Below are 20,082 nucleotides of genomic sequence, written 5' to 3' on the forward strand. Positions count from 1 at the left end.
CCTCATTTTGGGTCCTAACCTCCAATAAGTACTCATAAATCTTCTCATATTGAGCCTTATGAGCTCCTTCAATTAATTCCAATGCCTTAAGTTTAGCCCTCCTACATTTGGTTAGTGAGACCAAGCAACAAAAATCTCTTTTGACATCTTGCTGTAATGATTTCAAAGAATAATCAAAATCGGCAATTAATTTTTCTTTTTACTGTTCACCTATCCAAGCTGAGGTTACATTCCTATTTTTATAGACTTTAGAACAAGTATGGTTAGGGTTTGAACTCCTAATTTGCCAAGTTTGGTCAGTAGGGTCATTAGGGTTTAGCCTAGAAACCCATATGAACTAAGAACATTTTTCATTGCAGACTGCCTTTAACCTTCTTAAATCATTTTTGGGAAACTTAATAAAATAACTATTCAACCTACCATACTGCTTGGTAGCTTCTTTTAGACTGTGTTTAGACTTAAATAACATTCCAACCTCAAGTCTAGGATTACTCATGTCATTCTCTAGGTTGAACTCAGGCCAATTTTGGCCATCTGAGTCAGATCCTTGTGCACTATCTAACCTCCCAGAATTATCACTATCACACAGTTCATCTACTCCTATACCATCCATGTTTAAACCATCTAAAGTAACTCTTTCAGATGCATCACTATCACTACCAGACATATCACTACCAGACACGTTTTCTTCATTCTCATTAAAATTGTCATCAGTTAAACCTGCCAAACAAAGTACTCATCAATAAAGGCAGACAACATAGGCAAACAGTTTAACCATTTTTGTCAAACAATAACCAATACAAAATACCGAATAATTTAATACAAACACTTCTGTCATGCCCATGGCAGACAACAACCAATATAAAAATTAATTTAATCAAACACAACCATTTTTCTCATGCACATGGCAGACAAAAATAGGCAATAACCAGTACAATAAAGAAGGTAAATAACAATAGGAGCCTGGATACAAACAATGACAGATATACACAATAAACATCAGTTTAATAATGTATAATTTAATGGCAGATACAAACAATGGCAGATATACACAATAAACATCAATTTGATAATGACATTCATACAATGGCAGATACAAACAATGGCAGATATGCACAATAAAGATCAGTTTGATAATGGTATTCATACAATGACAGATACAAACAATGGCAGATACACACAATAAAGATCAGTTTGATAATGGCATTCATACAATGGCAGATACAAACACATCAAAATCAAAATCGAAATAACCTTAAACAATGGCAGACACAATACAGTACACATTATATGTCATAAACTTTAAAAACCAAACCCTAATCTGTCATGCAAATTAATAACAAATAAAATCAAAATCGAAATAACCCTAAATCGAAATCAAAATCAAATTCTAATTCTAGATTGAGATCGAAATCGAAATTGAAATCAAAATCAAAATCAGAATCAATGAGTGTTTCAAAATTGAAATAGAAATCGAAAGCAAAATCAAAATCGAAATTAAATTTGAAATCGAAATATCCCTAATTAACCCTAAATCGAAATAACAGCATTGAAATCCAAAAAATTTAAAACTAAATGCAAGAACTTACCCGTTAAAGTGGATGTAACAGCACTGGTAGCTTCCCTTCTACTGCCCATTGTCTCTGACAATCAAAAACTTCCGGTTCATCTTATTTTCTCCCTAAACAAAATAAACCACCCTAAACCCTAAAACTTATACCCTATTAATCGATTATTGAACCGATTTCTAACCCCAAATCAATTTTCAATTCAGTTTAAAACCTAAAAAACCCCAAATCCCGATCAAAATTTCCCAAATAGATTTTCGTCCCCCCCAAATCCCCCTAAAGCTAATCTATTTCTAACCCTAAAACATAACCCATTAACCCTTCAATTTTTTTCCCTAAACCCGTCCCAAACCTATCAGCCGTCGCCAACGTGGCAAGTTAACTTGCCACATCAGCGGTTAACTTGCCACATCAACAATCCCGTTAATATGTGATGTATGGAATATATGACAAAGGTGGAGTGTTGGAGTATTTCTATTGATCGGTCATGTCATATAGGCCCGAGTCGGACATCCAATTGCTTCGATTTGAAGTATCCGGAGGATGTCTATATTAAGATTATATTAAATATATATAGATTATATTAAAAAGATGGACAATCAAACCTATTTATTTCTCGATTCAATAGAAGAAAAAAAGAAAAGAGGTGAATAGGGTCCCAAATAACGAGAGATATGTAAAAAGAAGGCCGATTACGCCCATTCCTAATCCTACCCTAATGGTAACTGTTAGTTAGTGACTGATTTGTCACTTTTTTATAACGTTAGTGACCGTTTTGTTATTTTTTGAAAGTTAAGTGACTGAAATGAAACCTAGGTGACTGTTTTGTCATTTATCCCAAAGTTTGGTGACTGCTGGTGCAATTTGCCCAAAAAATAATGGAAGACAAGTCACCTAATCGTCCGTTTTCGTGTTTCTCTCGAATCTATTACTGCAGCACAAGAGAAAGGAAAGCGAAAGTACCAAAAAAAAAAAAGAAAGAAAAAGAAAATGGGGATATGGGACTTGATTTCATGGTCAACCGACTCAGTGAAGGGCTTTTGGCAGAGCTCTTGCGATCATGGTTCCACAGTGATCACAAAGGGAAAGGAAGTATCAGTTGATGCACTGCAAAAGGTGAACCATCATGGTTCCGCAGCCATCAGCAAGGGCAAGGAGGTGTTGTGTACTGCACTGGAAAAGGTGAACCATCACCTGTCTGACCCTGAAACCCGGTCAAAGATCTCCAAGGTAGCTACCGATATTGCCAAGAATGCTACCGTTGAGGGCCTTAAAACCATCCCTGGTATTCATTATTGGGTTGTTTATTTCTAATGTTTGCAGCTGATAGATTGTTGATCAATTTGCATTTGCTAGAGCTTAGCCCATGGTTTAAGGGTATTTTAGCATTTAACTATGTTTGCAGGTGCATATCCAACATACAAAATTGTATCAAAGTCGATAAGTGATGATGATCAGAAGTTCAAAAGTGAGAACAAGTCCAAGAAACAGGAAGAAGCTTTGAAGGCATTGCAAGCTACAGTAAGCAAACTGGAGAAAGAAGTCGATGTTCTGCGCGAGCAAGCAGCGAGCAAGCTGTAAAGACAAAGCCTCGAAACAGAGTTCAAGCTTCTGAGAAGCCAGAAGATGAGATGCAATTCCATTGGTTCATCCTTGACCATTTCTAGAGGATGAAGGAAGAATGTCAAGTATAATCTGTACTTCATTGATCATTTTGTGTGAAAATGTTCTTGTTTCCAACCTTTTTGTTCAAATTACAAGATATGTTTTATGCTGTATGAACTATGTCAAGGATGACAATGATTGTGAATGTATCGTTCAAGTTTAGGCACAAAAAGAAAAAGTGTTTCAAGTTCAGAGTTTAATCTTAAAGGATACATTAAAGTAACTTTCACAGATTCCTGTTCTTTTTTACCAAATACTATCACGTTCTTCAATGTTTGAGTTGAGCTTTCTTTTCTAGATCGCGTTAGCAAAGTCCAAACAATCGTCACAAGTCAACTAATTTCCCAAACTTGAAAATTGACAGTTTCGATCAATGAAATTTAATAAAATTCACCCCATTGTGCATATATCAAAAGGCATTTCACTTCTAAGAACTGTTGGACTGCATTTATCTGCTAGCAATTTTAGCAATTTGCAGAATAATATGTTTGTTTTTACTGTGATATTTTCATGACTAGTTTCCCTCTTCGAGGTAGCGCAAAATTTGCTGAATGCTAGCTCTTGTGGGTGCTTGCTTGAACAGATAGAGTATAATTGCATGAACCAGTATGTTACAACCTATGCTTGGGCTCTTCCTTTTTAATGACCCATATGTTTAAGTAATAGATCTTCCAAGGACCTTTAAATACATGGAAATCTTTGAAAAAGTAAACGCATTTGTATCCAACACTCACCCGAATGGCATAAGTTCCAAATGCTTTTGACTGCTGAACGTATGGTTTCATTTTTGTTAAGAAGCATGATGATTATCCACCAACAGTTTCTAAACCTAATTGATCCTTTTGGTTTCTCTAGTTGCAATTCATGTATATTGCATCTGATACTTTGCCTCAATGAATTCTGATATGCTACATTCTTAGCTTTTCTTGCAAAAGAAGAAAAGCTTATAGCAGGAATCTTCATATAAGCTTTTAGCAGGAATCTTCATATATCTTTGCACTTCTCTCATTTCGACTTGTTTTTGTTTCCTGGTGTTTTCCTCTACAAACAATTTGGAGCATTAGCCAAAGGTAACAGGTACTTACAATTCTTCTAGATTTTTTCTTATAGGTCTACGCTAGGAAATGAAATGAACATAATTATCAGTATCTTTACAACTGCTTTTAGTAGCATATGTGAAGATGTCTATTTCATGAGAAGCTGGACTCGAAGGCGATTATGTTTTAACTTCTTTTTCCAAGTGTTTTTTTTCTTTCTTTTTATGTATTTGAAGAATCATGTCTATGTCAAATATTTGTTGAACGTAATTCCCATACAGGTACTTTAAAGAAAACGAAATGTTTGGGTAATATAACTTGGTTATCCTCTTTCTCCAATCAAATGAAAATGAAATTGCAATATTTTTATTCAATGATATGCTAGACTTGGAATGAATTCGATTAGAATACCACAGCATTTAACTACTACTACTACTACTACAGCAATTAGTAAGGATTTTTTTTTCTATTCTTTTCTTTTCAGCAAAATTTATGTTATACGTGTATGTATATATGCATGTTTGTATATACTATGTTGCTTCAGTTTTTCACTTATCTTGAAGTACCAATCTCCGACATTCATCTTCGATGCATGTCAAGATATGAGTATAAACCTCCAAGTACCATCCAAATACATGAAAAGATAATTTAGAAATAAATGAACATAGACCTATTCGCGTATCTGACACTCACACCTGTATAGAGGAATGTATGCATTGGTGCAGACAGATATGAATGTAACACTCGTCTGTTCGTTATCAAAATCTTTTAAATATAATTATCTATGTATGTTCAACTTAGAGCCATATTCATAAACTTTGAATATTAAGGAAAAACCTAGCATAGATTTGGTTAATTTTAGTACATTTTCGATCTTTTTAGTTTTGAGCTACTTTCTGAGCTACGATTTACTTTCTGTTGGATTCAGGTATTTACCAGATACTTGCCAATGGCTTCTTCGTTCAATTTGGTTATTGGAAGTGCAAAGTTTATATTTGCCCCCATTGAAAGATGTTTGAACTGTAAAAGAAATTTCGATGAAAATATGAAGATTCTGCAAAAACTGTTGAAAGAGCTGAACACCGTTAAGGAAGTTATTGAACTAAGACTAAGTGCAGAGATTCATGGTGGGACAATGCAAACAGAAGAAGTGAAGAACTGGTTGGATGATGTTCAGAGGATCAAAACCGAAATCGAAATCATTGAACATAAGACCAAAGAAAAGAAGTTCCTTTCACGGGCGTTTCTTGGAAAAACTGTTGAGGAAAAGGTCTTCGAACTCAAGGCATTTCTAAGGAAAGGCAAAGCATTTCTTGGCATGGTTAAGTCCTTCAAGTACATAATTGTTGGTGGGGGAGTTGCAGCTGGGTATGCAGCTAGGGAGTTCGATAGGCAAGGCCTTAAACCAGGGCAGTTGGCAATTATTTCAAAAGAGTCAGTGGCTCCTTATGAACGTCCTACTTTGAGCAAGGGATATCTGAATCCGAATCCAAAGGCAGCTGCTAGACTGCCTGAATTCCATGTCTGTGTGGGAAGTGGAGGTGACAGATTACTTCCTGATTGGTACAAAGAAAAAGGAATCCAATTGATCCTTGGAACCGAAATAGTTAAAGTAAATCTTGCTTTGAAGACTCTAGTAAGTGCTGCTGGAGAAATTTTTAAGTTTCAGACATTGATAATTGCAACAGGTTCCACTGTAATAAGGTTGACAGATTTCAAGGTCGAAGGAGCTGATGCCAAGAACATCTTCTATCTGAGAGAACTCGAAGATGCTGATAAGCTTGTTGAATCTATTAAAATGAAGAAACATGGAAAAGCTGTTATTATCGGAGGAGGATACATCGGTCTTGAAGTTGCAGCAGCCATGAGAATCAATGATTTCGATGTCACCATGGTTTACCCCGACCCTTGGTGCATGCCTAGGCTTTTCACCCCAACCATCGCTGCATTCTATGAAAGTTACTATGAAAATAAAGGGATCAAAATCATCAAAGGAACAGTGTCAGTTGGCTTCAATGCTAATGCAAATGGGGAAGTTAAGGGAGTGAAACTCAAGGATGGCAGGGTGCTTGAAGCCGACATTGTTGTCGTCGGTGTTGGGGCGAGACCGCTGACAGCATTATTCAAAGGACAGCTTGAAGAAGACAGAGGTGGAATTAAAACTGATGGATTCTTCAAAACAAGCATGCCTGGCGTATATGCAGTAGGAGACGTGGCCTCTTTCCCTATTAAATTATACAATGAAACGAGGAGAGTCGAACATGTTGACCATGCCCGGAAATCGGCCGAGCACGCTGTGAAGGCTATCAAAGCAAATGAAACAGGTAAAGAACTTGAAGAATATGATTATCTTCCATACTTCTACTCTCGAATCTTCGAACTTTCATGGCAGTTCTATGGAGACAATGTTGGCGAAAGTTTGTTTTTCAGAGACAACAATCCATTATCACCAAAGCCGAAATTTGGGTCTTATTGGATCAAAGACGGAAAGGTTGTTGGAGCTTTCCTTGAAGGTGGGACACCTGAAGAAAACAAGGCTATTGCAAAGGTTTCAAGACTCAATCCTCCAGTTGAGAACTTAGATCAACTTAAAAAGGAGGGGCTTTCATTTGCCAGCAAGTTTTAAAATGTTTATGAATCACTTTAATGGGACAAAATTCAAAGATTGTCATTGTAACTTGACCTATATACAGTTCATGGCTTGTATTTACATTTGCTTGTTTAATATTTGTGTTATTGATTGATTGCTTCAATGTTTCCATAAGTCGGTTTCAATTCAACTTTATTTGTGTTATATATTCCACTCTTTTCTATGCCCGTACTTAACAGAAGAATAGACCTCGCACTCGGTGCATATTTTTTGGTCTTCATGCTCTTCAATACATACAATATATAAAAGGAAAACTTGATGTATTTTTCGTTCATATGACATATACATGCACACATATGGCTCCTGGAATATATACGATGCATCAATAAGCCATTTCAATGGAGCTTGACACGGAAAAAGTGCATAAAATCAATATCTTCAGTGATTTGAATCATGTGGATACACCAACGATTGAAGATTTTACTATATGCAATATACAGGATACAACAGTACTAAGTTTTTAATATGGAGTCTGGTTATGGAAATACAATGACATTCAATCACAACTTAAAACTACTACACCTACATAATGGACCAATGGATCCTTCAATTAGCAACCAATTTGGCCAACTGATCTACGTACTTTGGCTAAGAAAGAATTTACTACATTTAGTAACTCTGACAAAGCCATTACTCTAGACGTCAATGGAAGAACAACCTACCTAATTAGTTCTATGTACATGCACCAGAGAAGACATTCTATTTTTTCCACTCATGGAGCAGTACTACGCATCAATAGGTTTCATTTTAACAAAGAGTACACAAAACTTTAATGCAATGACACTGATAGCTCATCTAAACTGTATTTAGCAGTGGCGCAGATATACAGTACCTGCTCCTACCTTTTCTTGCACTAGATATGCTAGTAACCAAGGAGTTATATGTGATTCCAAGAGCATTAGCTCCCATAAGCTTTAATCCAATATTATTTATCAAATAAACCAACTTACTTTCATCTTCTCCAGTTACCATCTGTAGCTCATGTGCCTGTTCACGGGACAATGCTGTGTACAGCTGCAATGATTGATTCGATTGGGGGTCACAGCTTTTTTCCAGCACCTTCCTCGTATCTTCTGTGCAATTATCAAAAGTAATTCTCAAAAGCCCCAATGATTTAGGGTCCTCTGTTAATGGATTGAACACAAAAGAGAACTTCCCAAATACTAGATCAGGCCTCTTGAACAGATCACCCAATTGATCACTGCTTGGTCCAACATTCCGCTGCACAGACCTCCTAAAGTAGTTTTGGCGACCTCTTGTGGCACGGAGAATACGCGAAGCTTCCCTTAACCCACTCAAATAGGCACCATGCATGGTGGCTGGATATTGCCGAGTTGTGGCTTCACCAGCAAAAAACAACCTATTGCCTATACTTTCTGCAAGTATATCATAATCCCTGCCGGATGACTGTACCCTAACATGAGAGTATGAACCATATGAAAAGGGATCATTTCCCCATCTTGTACAAATTGTCTGTATAGGGTCGGGTACATCTACACCTTTTGGACCATATATACCTGCAAGGAAAATCAATAGATCACAAGGCTGCTTTCCCAATATAGAGACAGAAAATACCAGAGCATAATCATTAAAAACGAGGCTAAATAATATATAGCACCTCTAAGTTTGCTTAGAACACGATGGAGCAAGAGTGAAGGATCTGTGCGCTCAAATGTTTGTGCAGCTTTACCAGCCACCAGCGCAATCAACACTGGACCCCCGGAAACAGTGTGGTAGCTGTAGAATAAAAAGAACTCCCCACGGTTATCACTGGTATCATTGAGACATCCAAATGTGTCCAACTCTTCTCCCCAAAAAACATGAGAGAAAATCATGGCAACTTTATTCAGGAGCCCAAAACCTAGTCTGTCAATTGCAGCTAGCTTTCTTTGAGGTAACTCTGGCTCAAATCTAATGGTCCTTCTCTTCAAGACTCCAAGAGGCACAGTACAAAGAACCATATCTGCTTGGAATGCTTGCTTACCGGTAACAACCTCAACTCCTTCAACACCATATCTAATAGCATCAACTGTTTTCCCATAGATTATGGGAACTCCATCACATAATGCTTTTATCAATCTCCAGTTCCCTCCAGCAAGAAAACAATGGTCTCCACCCATCTCATAAGGATCATCCTGGTCCCAGTAGGCAGCCGACAAGTCAGAAAGACATCCTGCATTTGCATATTCCAAATTAGCAAGATGCCATTCCAAAAGTTGTCTCTCCTCTGGGCTTCTAGCCACACCATACAACTGTCTTAGCTTTTCCAGAACTGATCCAAGAGAAATATAATTAGCAAATCCACCCATTATTTTTCTCAGTTCATTGACTTTGTCAAGCAACTTGTTAAAGATCATTTCAGTCTTGGAATCGATTACCTTATTGACAGGCACCCCATCAGGTTTATATAAAGGGCAATTATCTCGGACCTTATGAAGTGGAATAGAAAGTTGCCGGGCCAGAACTCCAAGAGGATTGGCATGGATGCCGGTGATTACACTACCACCAAGATCCACAGCACCACGCTTATCCTTCTTACCCATCAGTTGAGTATAAACTCTTCCCCCAGGTCGATTCCTCCCTTCTATAACAACAACCTTGAAACCAAAGATATAAGTTGCCTTGCTGCTGCCAAGCCAGCAAGTCCAGCTCCAACTATTATCACAGAACCCTCAGTTGCCTCCGCTGGGATGTAAGAGGAAAAGGATGGTGAAACTCCAAAATTAATATACCCATTATACAGAAGAAAATCATAAGCAGCAGACAACAGATGTTCATATTCATTACTCACGGTTTCTCTTATATGTCCTTTAGATAACCATATCCGTACATTACTCCTCCATCGAGAGAGGATATGATTCCTGAGAACAATGTAATCATTCTGCTCTTTTCCACCTATATCTCTTACCACTCCTGCTTTAATTTCATCCTCAATCAGTGCATCAATAGGGAAACCCAAAGATAATGCTATCATTGCCTCAGTTTCAGTCTCTTTCTCCAACTCCTCCTTTGTTCTAATCTTCCTAAACGAACCACCTATATGCTTCTCTATGAACTCATCCATTAAATTCTCATCATAATTCTTCACTGCGGATTTCTTCCTCAACGACCTCTTTGAAACCAACCCTTCTGAAACTGGCGTCTCCATGTCACTTTTTCTTAACAAAACCAACTCCTCAAAATCCTTCAAAATGTATGAAAGCTACCAGTCCAATCAAAACCAACATTCATTTCATACAAAATCTGACATGAAGGCATTTCTTTGTCCCTACAATTCCAAAGAACTCAATGAATTTCTCAACTCAAAAACTAATGGGCATTTGGTCTTTCCACGAATTTATGAAAAAAAAACACATCAAGAACTGAATCTACCAGTATTTTAACCAAAACTTCTCTATTTTCTGACAAACTTGAAATTACAAAAAAGAAAACCAAAAAATATTGAAGCCCTAACAACAAAAACCCATTTCTTTTCTTATAGTCTACTACTACTACAACAACAAAAAAAGAAGAAAAAGAAGAAGAAAACAACCACTTCGAAATTAGAGCTTTGAACACTCAATTTGGTTCATAAAAACCAATAAAAAATAAACAACGAAATGGATGCAAGAAAATCTTGAGCAGGAAGAGTGGGTGACTCACCTTTACAGGAGGCCGAGTTGAGTGGCGAATTCGGGGAAATTTAGACAGCTAGTGGGAGTTTAATTAGGGTTTTTTTTTTTTTTTCCATTTGGTGAAAACCTCGAGAAATGTGAAAAATAATTTAGAAATTTGGATTGGAGGGAATTGGGAACGAGGAGGTTGGTTTGGGTCTTAATGGGCCGAAATCGGTCAGAAATGGCTCACCAATACATGGCTTAGAAAACTCATTCCATTCATATTAGCCTAGTAAAGCTGGGTGAGACAGATGCTATTTCATTATTGTTTCACAATTCACACTAGGGATGATAAAATCCAAAATCTTCCATGAATTTTGAATTTATCTGCTCTAATTAAAGTGGAATTGTTTTGGTTGGTGAATTTTTTTAGAATGATTACGGTAATTGTTTATATTTATATTGTCTTAATCTGTTTCACTATATAAAATTAGAATTGTATTTTTTGTTATAAAATAAATAGAGTTGAAAAGAATAAAGAACAAAGAAAATATAAAAGCAATAGGGAATGTACTTTATTGATCAATAGAGATGATTACAATACTTCATTAGACTCTCTATTTATAGGCATAAGAAGTATAAAAGAACTAGAGATCTAATCCTAATAACTATTAGAATGTAAAGTACATTAAAACTTTATATTGATCATGATGACATCCACTTAATAAGATATTCATAACACTCCCCATTGAATGTCCATTGGTACATAATGTGCCTCATTAAAACCTTATTAGGAAAAACCCTGTGGAATAAAAACCTAATGAAGGAAAAAGAGTACACAATCTATAATTCGCATAATATGCTGTCTCATTAAAAATCTTACAAGAAAAACCCAATGGGACAAAACCTCGATTAAGGGAAAAAGAGTGCAACGCGTATTTACTCACCCTTATGAAAACATCACATATTTTCTCATATTCTACGTATTCAATCTTGAATACTAGTTTTTCAAATGACTATTTGAATATATTTGTTAAGCATTTATATTACCATTCTTTTAAAAGTTATGAGTGAGGGAAATTTGGGGAAATATATTTTGATCTCTTCAAGAGATTCAACAATAGTCATTACAAATTTTAATTATGATTCTTTTATAAAAACACAAATAGTTATTCTGGATCATTTTATAATCCTCCTTCTACTACTATTCACTAAGTCAAATTTACCACATATGTTCAAATTATTTCAATTCATATAAATGAATAATTTCTAGAGAATTTCAATATGCTTCTAGCATCTTAAATCCTTCAAGGATTTTAATATAAACTTTATTATATAGTGATTCATAAAAGGTTGTAACAATAACCATTAGACGTAAGTTAAATCTTTTATGAATTGTCAATTTAATAATATATCTAAAAGTTATTGCATTCACCACAAAAGAATATTATATCTTTTCAGAATCAATGCTAGTACTTAGTGAAAAACTTCCTATTTTTATTTTACTTTTGTAAAACTATTTCATTTGCACCCTTACTAGTTTTATACCTTTAGATATTTTCCGGTCCAAAAACTCCACGAATTTAATTGTACTTGAGTTGTGTCTTTCTATTTTGATCAATTAATTCCATATCTATATTTCTTAATAGATTTATTTAATATCTTCCTTTTCTTTCATTATTTCAATAATAATATTGCATGCAAAATCATTGTCGACCACTTTTATTATTCGGTTCCACGTTTTCTCGAATTGATATAACTTATCGAAATATCTTATTTTCATTAAAATTTAGTTTCAGGTACCTGAATCTCTTCTGAAGTTTTACTTATTAGTTATGTCTTGAGTTTCTTTTAAAGCATCCGCTTCCACTATATGATCATCTAGAGGGTTTTTTACTAAAGAAGTACAAAAAAATAAAAAAAATTCCAAAATAATACAACATAAAAAGTAATTATGGAAATGGTATGTTCAAGGTGGTCACGCCACTGTGAGAGGGGGGCACCACCCTAATTCTGACATGAAACAGTAAAAAAAAAAGAAACAGTAGAAAGAAAAAAAGAAACAGTAGAAGGATGCTGAAAAAAAAAAGCTGAAGTAGACTAGTCATGGGCCTGCCACAGGCGGCACCAATGGTGCTAGTGCCAGAGGCGGCACCGATGGTGCCACTACCATCGGCGGCACCGTGACATGACCAGTCATGCACAAGGGTTTTGTCTTCTTCTCTGTTTGGGACCATATATTATGGTCTCCTAACTCATTTGGGGAAGAAAGGAGAGAAAAGAAAGAAAAGAAGAAGAAAAGAAGAGAAGAAGAAGAAAGAGCAAGCAGACGGTGAGGGAAGGGAAGAAAAAAGAAAGAGAAAAAGAGAATGAGAAGAAGAGGGAGGGAAGGAAAAAGAAGGAAAAAAAGAGGTAAATTTTTTAAGTAAATAATTTATTTCTTTTAGACACTTTTATTATTGTCGATTTGATTTTGATTTAATTTAGATTTAATTTATAAATTTATTTGTTTGCAAGGTGTTTTTTTGATTAAAAAGAGATATTAAAGTATGTTTGTATTTATTTTATATTTTCATTCATTCCTAATTTATTTTTAATTTTTATTTAAGTAAAAAAGCTTATGTATTTTATGTGTAAAGAACGTTTTATTCTTATTATTTTATGCAATTTATTTGTTAAGGGTCTTTCAAGTTGATTAGATATATTATTTTTTATAAAATTTCTTTGGCATGTTATATTCTGATTATTTTAATTTTTTTATTTTTTATGTGATGTGAAGAAAATATGAAAAAAAATAAAATATGAAAAAATAAAATATGAAAAGAAATAAACTATGAAAAAAATAAAATAAAATACAAAAATAGTATAAAAATAATATAAAAATAAATTACAAAAATAATATATTTTAAAAAATAAAATCTGAGAATTTTAGAAATACAAACAAAGTGACAAAATCAAGGTTATTTAAAAAACACTAAAATAATATATTTGAAACATTATGTACTAAAATAAGATAAAAAATAAAATACGAAAATAGTATATTTTAAAAAATAAAATCCGAATATTTTAGAAATACAAACAAAGTGACAAAATCAGGTTTATTTAAAAAAACACTAAAATATTACATTTGAAACATTATGTACTAAAATAAGATAAAAAAATAAAATACAAAAATATTATATTCTAAAAAATAAAATCTGAATATTTTAGAAATAGAAACAAAAGGACAAAATCAGGGTTATTTAAAAAAATTAAAATAATACATTTGAAACATTATGTACTAAAATAAGATAAAAAATAAAATACGAAAATAGTATATTTTAAAAAATAGAATCTGAATATTTTAGAAATACAAACAAAGTGACAAAATCAGAGTTATTTAAAAAACACTAAAATAGTACATTTGAAACATTATGTACTAAAATAAGATAAAAATAAAATACGAAAATAGTATATTTTAAAAAATAAAATCCGAATATTTTAGAAATACAAACAAAGGGACAAAATCAGAATTATTTAAAAAATACTAAAATAATACATTTGAAACATTATGTACTAAAATAAGATAAAAATAAAATACAAAAATAGTATATTTTAAAAAATAAAATCTGAATATTTTAGAAATATAAACAAAGGGACAAAATCAGGATTATTTAAAAAATACTAAAATAATATATTTGAAACATTATGTACTAAAATAAGATAAAAAAATAAAATACGAAAATAGTATATTTTAAAGAATAGAATCCGAATATTTTAAAAATTTTAGAAATACGAAAATTTTTTATTTCCCAATGAATTTAATTAAAATATTTTACTTATTAAATAAAAATATTATATGAAATTATTTTATTTCCCAATAAATTAAATTAAAATATATTGAACTACATGCCGGGTGTATTAAATATATTATATTTTAAACCAAAATATCTTACTTATTATATATTTTAAATTATAATAAAAATATTTGTATTTGAGTTGGATATATTTATTTTTTAATGTAGTATAGCAAAAAAATATGCTGTTGAAAAAACTGTTTTCTATTTTTTTGTAATTAAAAGTAATATATAAAATTTAGTTATTCTAATAAATATTTAAAATCCATCAAACATTAAAATTAATAATCGAAATTTATTTTGATAATGCAGGCATCGCAATAGCTTCATTGATCAAGAAAGATGTTCCTCACATATGTGACACAGTTAATAATATGGTAAAATATTGTTTTTTGTTAATCACAGGTTCCATTTAAAAAAGATCTACGTAATTTAAGGAAATAAATTATGTTATTATAACTATTTTCTGTATTTAACACTGTTTGGACTCATACCGCGTATTAAGGGGCTGGGTGAATGGTTTAGGATATTCCCCAGATGCACGACTGATGCCCTACTTGAAGCTAGCTAGATTCGGGTCAGCAGCATTGACCCAAACGTTTGATTTGCGGTATGATTTAATATCCGCATTGGTCGAGCGTTGGCGACCGGAGACCCACACTTTTCATTTGCCGTGGGGAGTGCACTGTCATTCTGGAGGATGTTGCTGTCGAAACCATCCCTTTTTCAATCTTTAATATTTTAAAGTTTAATGAAAATACGGGGGATCGACTTTTGGAAAACATAACATGGAGTCGCCACCGATCCTTTTGTTTTGGTGCGATCGGATCACCTAAGAATTTGGTTATTTTAATAAAACATTTTTGGTTTACTAAAACAACGATTCTGGTCTACGAAAATATGAGAAAACGGGTTTGGGAGTCGGTTGCGTATGAGGAAGGATTAGCACCCTCACTACGCCCAAAATTGGTACCAAATCGATTAAATACTGTCCTTATGTCTAAAATTAAAAATGTTTTTGAAGTGGGGTTTTTTTTTAATAACATTTGAATAACCCGAGTCAGTTACTAAAAATCTTCTTGTTTCGACGTCCGAAAATTTTTAATTTGAAAATCACAAAAGGATGCTCACTATTTAGTCCAACGGAAAACCGAAACCCAGTACAGTAGGGCACGATTCCTCGAATTTCCAAACATTGATCATTGCCTCATCTTAGAAAATACGAGTGAAATTTCAAAGAGACATTCGATTATTTTGAACAAACGGGGGATTGCAACCCAGCACGATAGGGCACTATTCCCCGAATTGCCAAACATCGAACATTTCTTCCGTTTTCAAGAGTTTTTAGAAAACGTGAGTGAAATTCCAAAGGGATCTTCGATCGTTTTGAACAAATGAAAAAGCGCAACCCAGCACGATAGGGCACGATTCTCGAATTGCCAAACATCGAACATCGCATTTGTTTTAAAGGGTTTTCTTAAAAAAACATGAATGAAAACTTAAAGGAACGTTCGATTATTTTGAACAAACGAGAAATCACAACCCAGCACGATAGAGTATGATTCCCAAATTGTCAAACACCGAGTATTGCCTTTGTTTTAAAGGATTTTTAGAAGACCTGAGTGAAATTTCAAAGGGATATTTGATTATTTTGAGCAAACAAGAAATTGCAACCCAACACGTTAGGGCGCAATTCCGCGAATTGCCAAATATCAAACTTTGCCTTCGTTTTAAAGAATTTTTAAAAGGCACGAGTGAAATTTTGAAGGGATATTCGATTATTTTGAACAAACGCGAAATTGCAACCCAACACGTTAGGGCACTATTCCGCGAATTGCCAAATATCGAATCTCGTCTTCGTTTTAAAGAATTTTTAAATGAATACTTATAAAACTAGCTTAAAACGTATTAATCCATTTTTTGAAATGAGACGAAATTAATCATAAAGATTTGAACTTTATAAAAAAACCACATTTCGAAAACAACGTTGAAAACGATGATATGAGATAATAGGCGCATATTAGATACCATACTTGATGAATGAGAGTATTAATTGACTAAGAAAATAAGCGATTAAATATAATTAATCTAAAAATCATAACCAAATCTCAATCACGTGCGAAGAACAATTAACAAATCACTAAGACGAATACCATGCAATGATTATATATATTCATGCCATAAGATATTAAAAAAACAACAACAAGATACGCACGAAGCAAATGAAATGTAGAAATCAAAATGGTATAAGATTAATAAGCTAGAGATATATATAGGTTGACAAGCTTGAATAAAAAATAGGGATATATATATAATTTTGAAATGGATATTAAAGAATGAAAATTTGAATCAAGTTGCATGTAAAATTTTTTAAACACAAATATATTTCAAAGTTGACAAACTACATGACGATTTAAATAATATGTCTAATATAAAAAAATAATGAAGACATATGGCAAAACATAATACACAAAATACGTTCATAAAACATATGTACATATAGATAGCTTTGAAAATAATCATTAGATTAATAAAAAGCTTTAAGTTAGTCTAAAAAGTATATACATGCCTTTATATCAAAACGTTTAAAGAAGGGACTATATAAAACACTAAGTAATTTAATACAAAGGAGCATCCAAAAATAACAATTTTGTAATTACAAAAAAAGAGGTTTCTAAAATTATTCCATATACATGCATAAAGAAAATATTTGATAACTCATGTAGCAAAAAAAGAGTGTCGTAAGTAGGAAAACCTATTCAAGTAATAGTATATTAATATACACATATATACACATAATTTTTCTTAAAAAATACATGTAAAATTACATAGAAATGATAATATGCATAGGGCTAGATTAATTTTATTATAAATTACACAATAGTTTTAAAAAAAAAACATGCTTAATTGTAAGGAGGACTACATGTATAAAATACATGGATTTAATAATATATATAAAAATTAAAAATGAGTATCAATAAATATGTACATATGTATGATAATAATTTAAGAGATATATTATGTTGAACTACATAATAAAATATAAGAATAAACTTAAAAAAAGAAGCCAAATGTATAAATAATATAAGGTTAATATATATATATATATGAAATAAAGAAAAATAACTTTAATATAAAGTACATATGTATATACAGTAGTGTATGTAAAAAAAAAACGAAATCAAATCATTAAAATATATAAAGAAAAATAAGAAAACAAGGATAAAAAAATATTGAATGCATCTTAAAAAAATGATAATAAGCCATAAAATGAATAAATAAAGAGGAGGGATTCAATTAAAAGAGAATTATAACAAGAGGGACAAAGTATAAATGGAAACAACTGCCAAAATGACAAAGGGGTTAGCATGTAACAAGTGCGAATGCGCAGGGACTAAATGAAAATAATCCAGACCCCCCAAAACGCAACACCTTGGAGCGAACTAAAATGAAATAGTGTACAAATTTTTGGGGAAAAATTAAAATAAAACACATGGATGCCAATGGGGTCTGCTGAAATTTGGTGCAAAAAACGAGGGATTAATCGTGGAAATTTCCCATTTGACACACAAATGCACAAATTGAGTCATGGCATAGGTCAACACGTGGTCCCCACCCTTAAACATCACCGTTTCTATTTATTTCAAAATGGCAGGAAATTGAATGGCAATTGGCCATTTCTTCAAGCCACAATTAAGGCAGAAAACCTAATACCCCATACTTTCCCCTCATTTGGCCGATTCTCTCCCCCCCTCAAACACTAAGCTACACATTCAAGCATGGGGAATGATCTTTCAGCCTTCAAATCTCTTCTTGGCTTCGATTCAAACAAAGCAAAAAGGAGATTTATGGCATATTTTCCAGGTAAGAACTTCTTTCTTCTCTTTTTATTTACTTTCAAACATTAAAACTATGAACCCAAAAGAATGAAAAACAAAAAAAAATTACACGGAGATTTAAATCGAAAATCACCTTCCAAAAAAATTACTTTTGAACTCTCTATTCAATATGAGTATGTAGTATCGCCCTCCCTCTTACAATGAAAATAAGGCTTTTATATAGCTGAAAATAAAAAGAAAAATACAAAGAATTTCATTTTTCATTCTTTTTCTTTGCTGCTGTTTTTTTTTGCTTTGTTTTTGCCTGTCCTTGCTGTTGTGTTTGTCTGTTTCTTTGCAGGTGCGGAGGTACAAGGCCAGCTGTGGCGTACAGCTCGTTGTCGTGGAGGCGTGGACGTGGTCGTGCTGGAGGGTTGCGACTACTAGGGAAACCCTAGGTTTCTGTTTAGCTGAAGTTGTTTTAGCTTTGGGCTGTTTGGGCCACGGGTATTTTGGGCTAGGGTTTTAGCTAATGGATTTTAATTGGGTCTTGAGTTATGTATTTAATTTTAGCTTTTGGACTGTAAAATGGGCTGATGGACTGTTAAATAATATTTATTGGGTTATTATTATTATTTTTTGTTTTTGTGTTGTAACGGACCGTGCAAATTTTGGGCCTTACAGTTGCATTGCACTTTGAGCTCCCAATCGATGGGGATGCCGTCACGGGCGTAAGTGCGATAGCTGAGCTGGCTGCACTTTGTTATAGCCTACTAGGAGCCTCGCCCGGCGATGCTGATTCTACTTTTTTGGAGTTGAAATTTACATGGCTAAAAACCAATTTTCAGCATTTATCAGTTAATGCCACTGAAGAAGAGTTGATGTGCGCAGCTCGAGCGTACATTATGCATATCATAGAGGGTGTACTGATGCCCAATTTGAACAACAATAAGGTTTATCTTCAGTATTTACCTCTGTTAGCTGATTTGCGTAATGTTCGCTCGTATAGTTGGGATTCCGCAGTTCTAGCTATATTGTATCGTGAGTTTTGTTAGACGACAAAGCCTGATGCCGTAGACATGGGCGGATGCTTTATACTGTTGCAATCATGGGCTCTTTATCGGATGTCATTCATGGCATCGGTTAGTCACCAACCATACGTATTTCCGCTAGTTAATAGGTGATAAAACTTAAATTGTTAGTAATTGACAATTTCTTTATAATGATAATATTCTAACGATAATACATTTACTTGAAAATTATTTTCGTAGATGGAGTATTTATCCGGGTATCGGGAGGTCGTATACTGTCCCGATATATCGTCTGATGATTGAACAACATACCAGGGAAGGGGTAAGCTATTCAAATATTCGTGACATGTAATTGCTTTTTATATCTTACTCAAACCGTATTAAATTTTAACCATGGTATTAATCATACAGTTTATATGGATGCCATATTATAGATTAGAAATTACGGCTATTATACCCTCATCTGCCTACGTTGATTCTCAATTGTGGTGCACTAACGCACCAATTATCAGTTTCAATGTAGTCGAGTGGTACCACAGGGATCGAGTACTACGACAGTTTGGTTGCATCCAGTATATCCCGGATCTGCCAATATAGGTGGGGGAGGTTCACGGCATCAACAAGAGAGGGAAACATGGACAGCATTGGGGGGTTACGCACCGGAGATTTTTTGTGGTGTGGGAGAATGGATATGTCTTCTGATTTGCAACCATCGTTAGAGTACATACAGTGGTACTCTAGTATGGGGAAGCCATATTTACTTGGTGGGCAGTCGACTATAGTCCTCCAACATGTGCAGCGATCTGGGGCATACAAGTCAGTGGCCAATATAGAGCCCGATCCACAGTCAGATCCCGAGCCTGACCTAGAGGGGGAGCTCG

General features: G+C 33.7%; 3 protein-coding genes across 4 annotated transcripts; 2 read left to right on the forward strand and 1 right to left on the reverse strand.

Moving 5' to 3' along the window:
• Positions 1-2,474: 2,474 nt before the first annotated feature.
• On the forward strand, positions 2,475-3,456 carry LOC107895292 (uncharacterized). The gene is made up of 2 exons (XM_016820592.2): positions 2,475-2,853; positions 2,974-3,456. The coding sequence occupies exons 1-2, from the start codon at positions 2,559-2,561 to the stop codon at positions 3,147-3,149; spliced, it is 471 nt and encodes a 156-aa protein (XP_016676081.1). The 5' UTR covers positions 2,475-2,558; the 3' UTR covers positions 3,150-3,456.
• Positions 3,457-4,150: 694 nt separating this feature from the next.
• LOC107895291 (monodehydroascorbate reductase, seedling isozyme) lies at positions 4,151-7,017 on the forward strand. 2 transcript variants are annotated; one of them, XM_016820590.2, is made up of 2 exons: positions 4,151-4,310; positions 5,199-7,017. In XM_016820590.2, the coding sequence occupies exon 2, from the start codon at positions 5,220-5,222 to the stop codon at positions 6,894-6,896; it is 1,677 nt and encodes a 558-aa protein (XP_016676079.2). In that variant the 5' UTR covers positions 4,151-4,310; positions 5,199-5,219; the 3' UTR covers positions 6,897-7,017. The 2 variants fall into 2 exon arrangements, with proteins under 2 accessions (XP_016676079.2, XP_016676080.2); XM_016820591.2 differs by having other exon boundaries at positions 4,151-4,303.
• A 303-nt stretch (positions 7,018-7,320) lies between these two features.
• On the reverse strand, positions 7,321-10,720 carry LOC107895290 (lysine-specific histone demethylase 1 homolog 2-like). The gene is given in 4 exon segments (XM_016820589.2): positions 7,321-8,437; positions 8,539-9,531; positions 9,534-10,188; positions 10,563-10,720. Coding segments are annotated over 3 exon segments (2,250 nt in total). The 5' UTR covers positions 10,069-10,188; positions 10,563-10,720; the 3' UTR covers positions 7,321-7,715.
• Between the last annotated feature and the right edge of the window lie 9,362 nt (positions 10,721-20,082).

This window comes from Gossypium hirsutum, chromosome A13 (genome assembly GCF_007990345.1).
Source record: "Gossypium hirsutum isolate 1008001.06 chromosome A13, Gossypium_hirsutum_v2.1, whole genome shotgun sequence".
Taxonomy (NCBI): domain Eukaryota; kingdom Viridiplantae; phylum Streptophyta; class Magnoliopsida; order Malvales; family Malvaceae; genus Gossypium; species Gossypium hirsutum.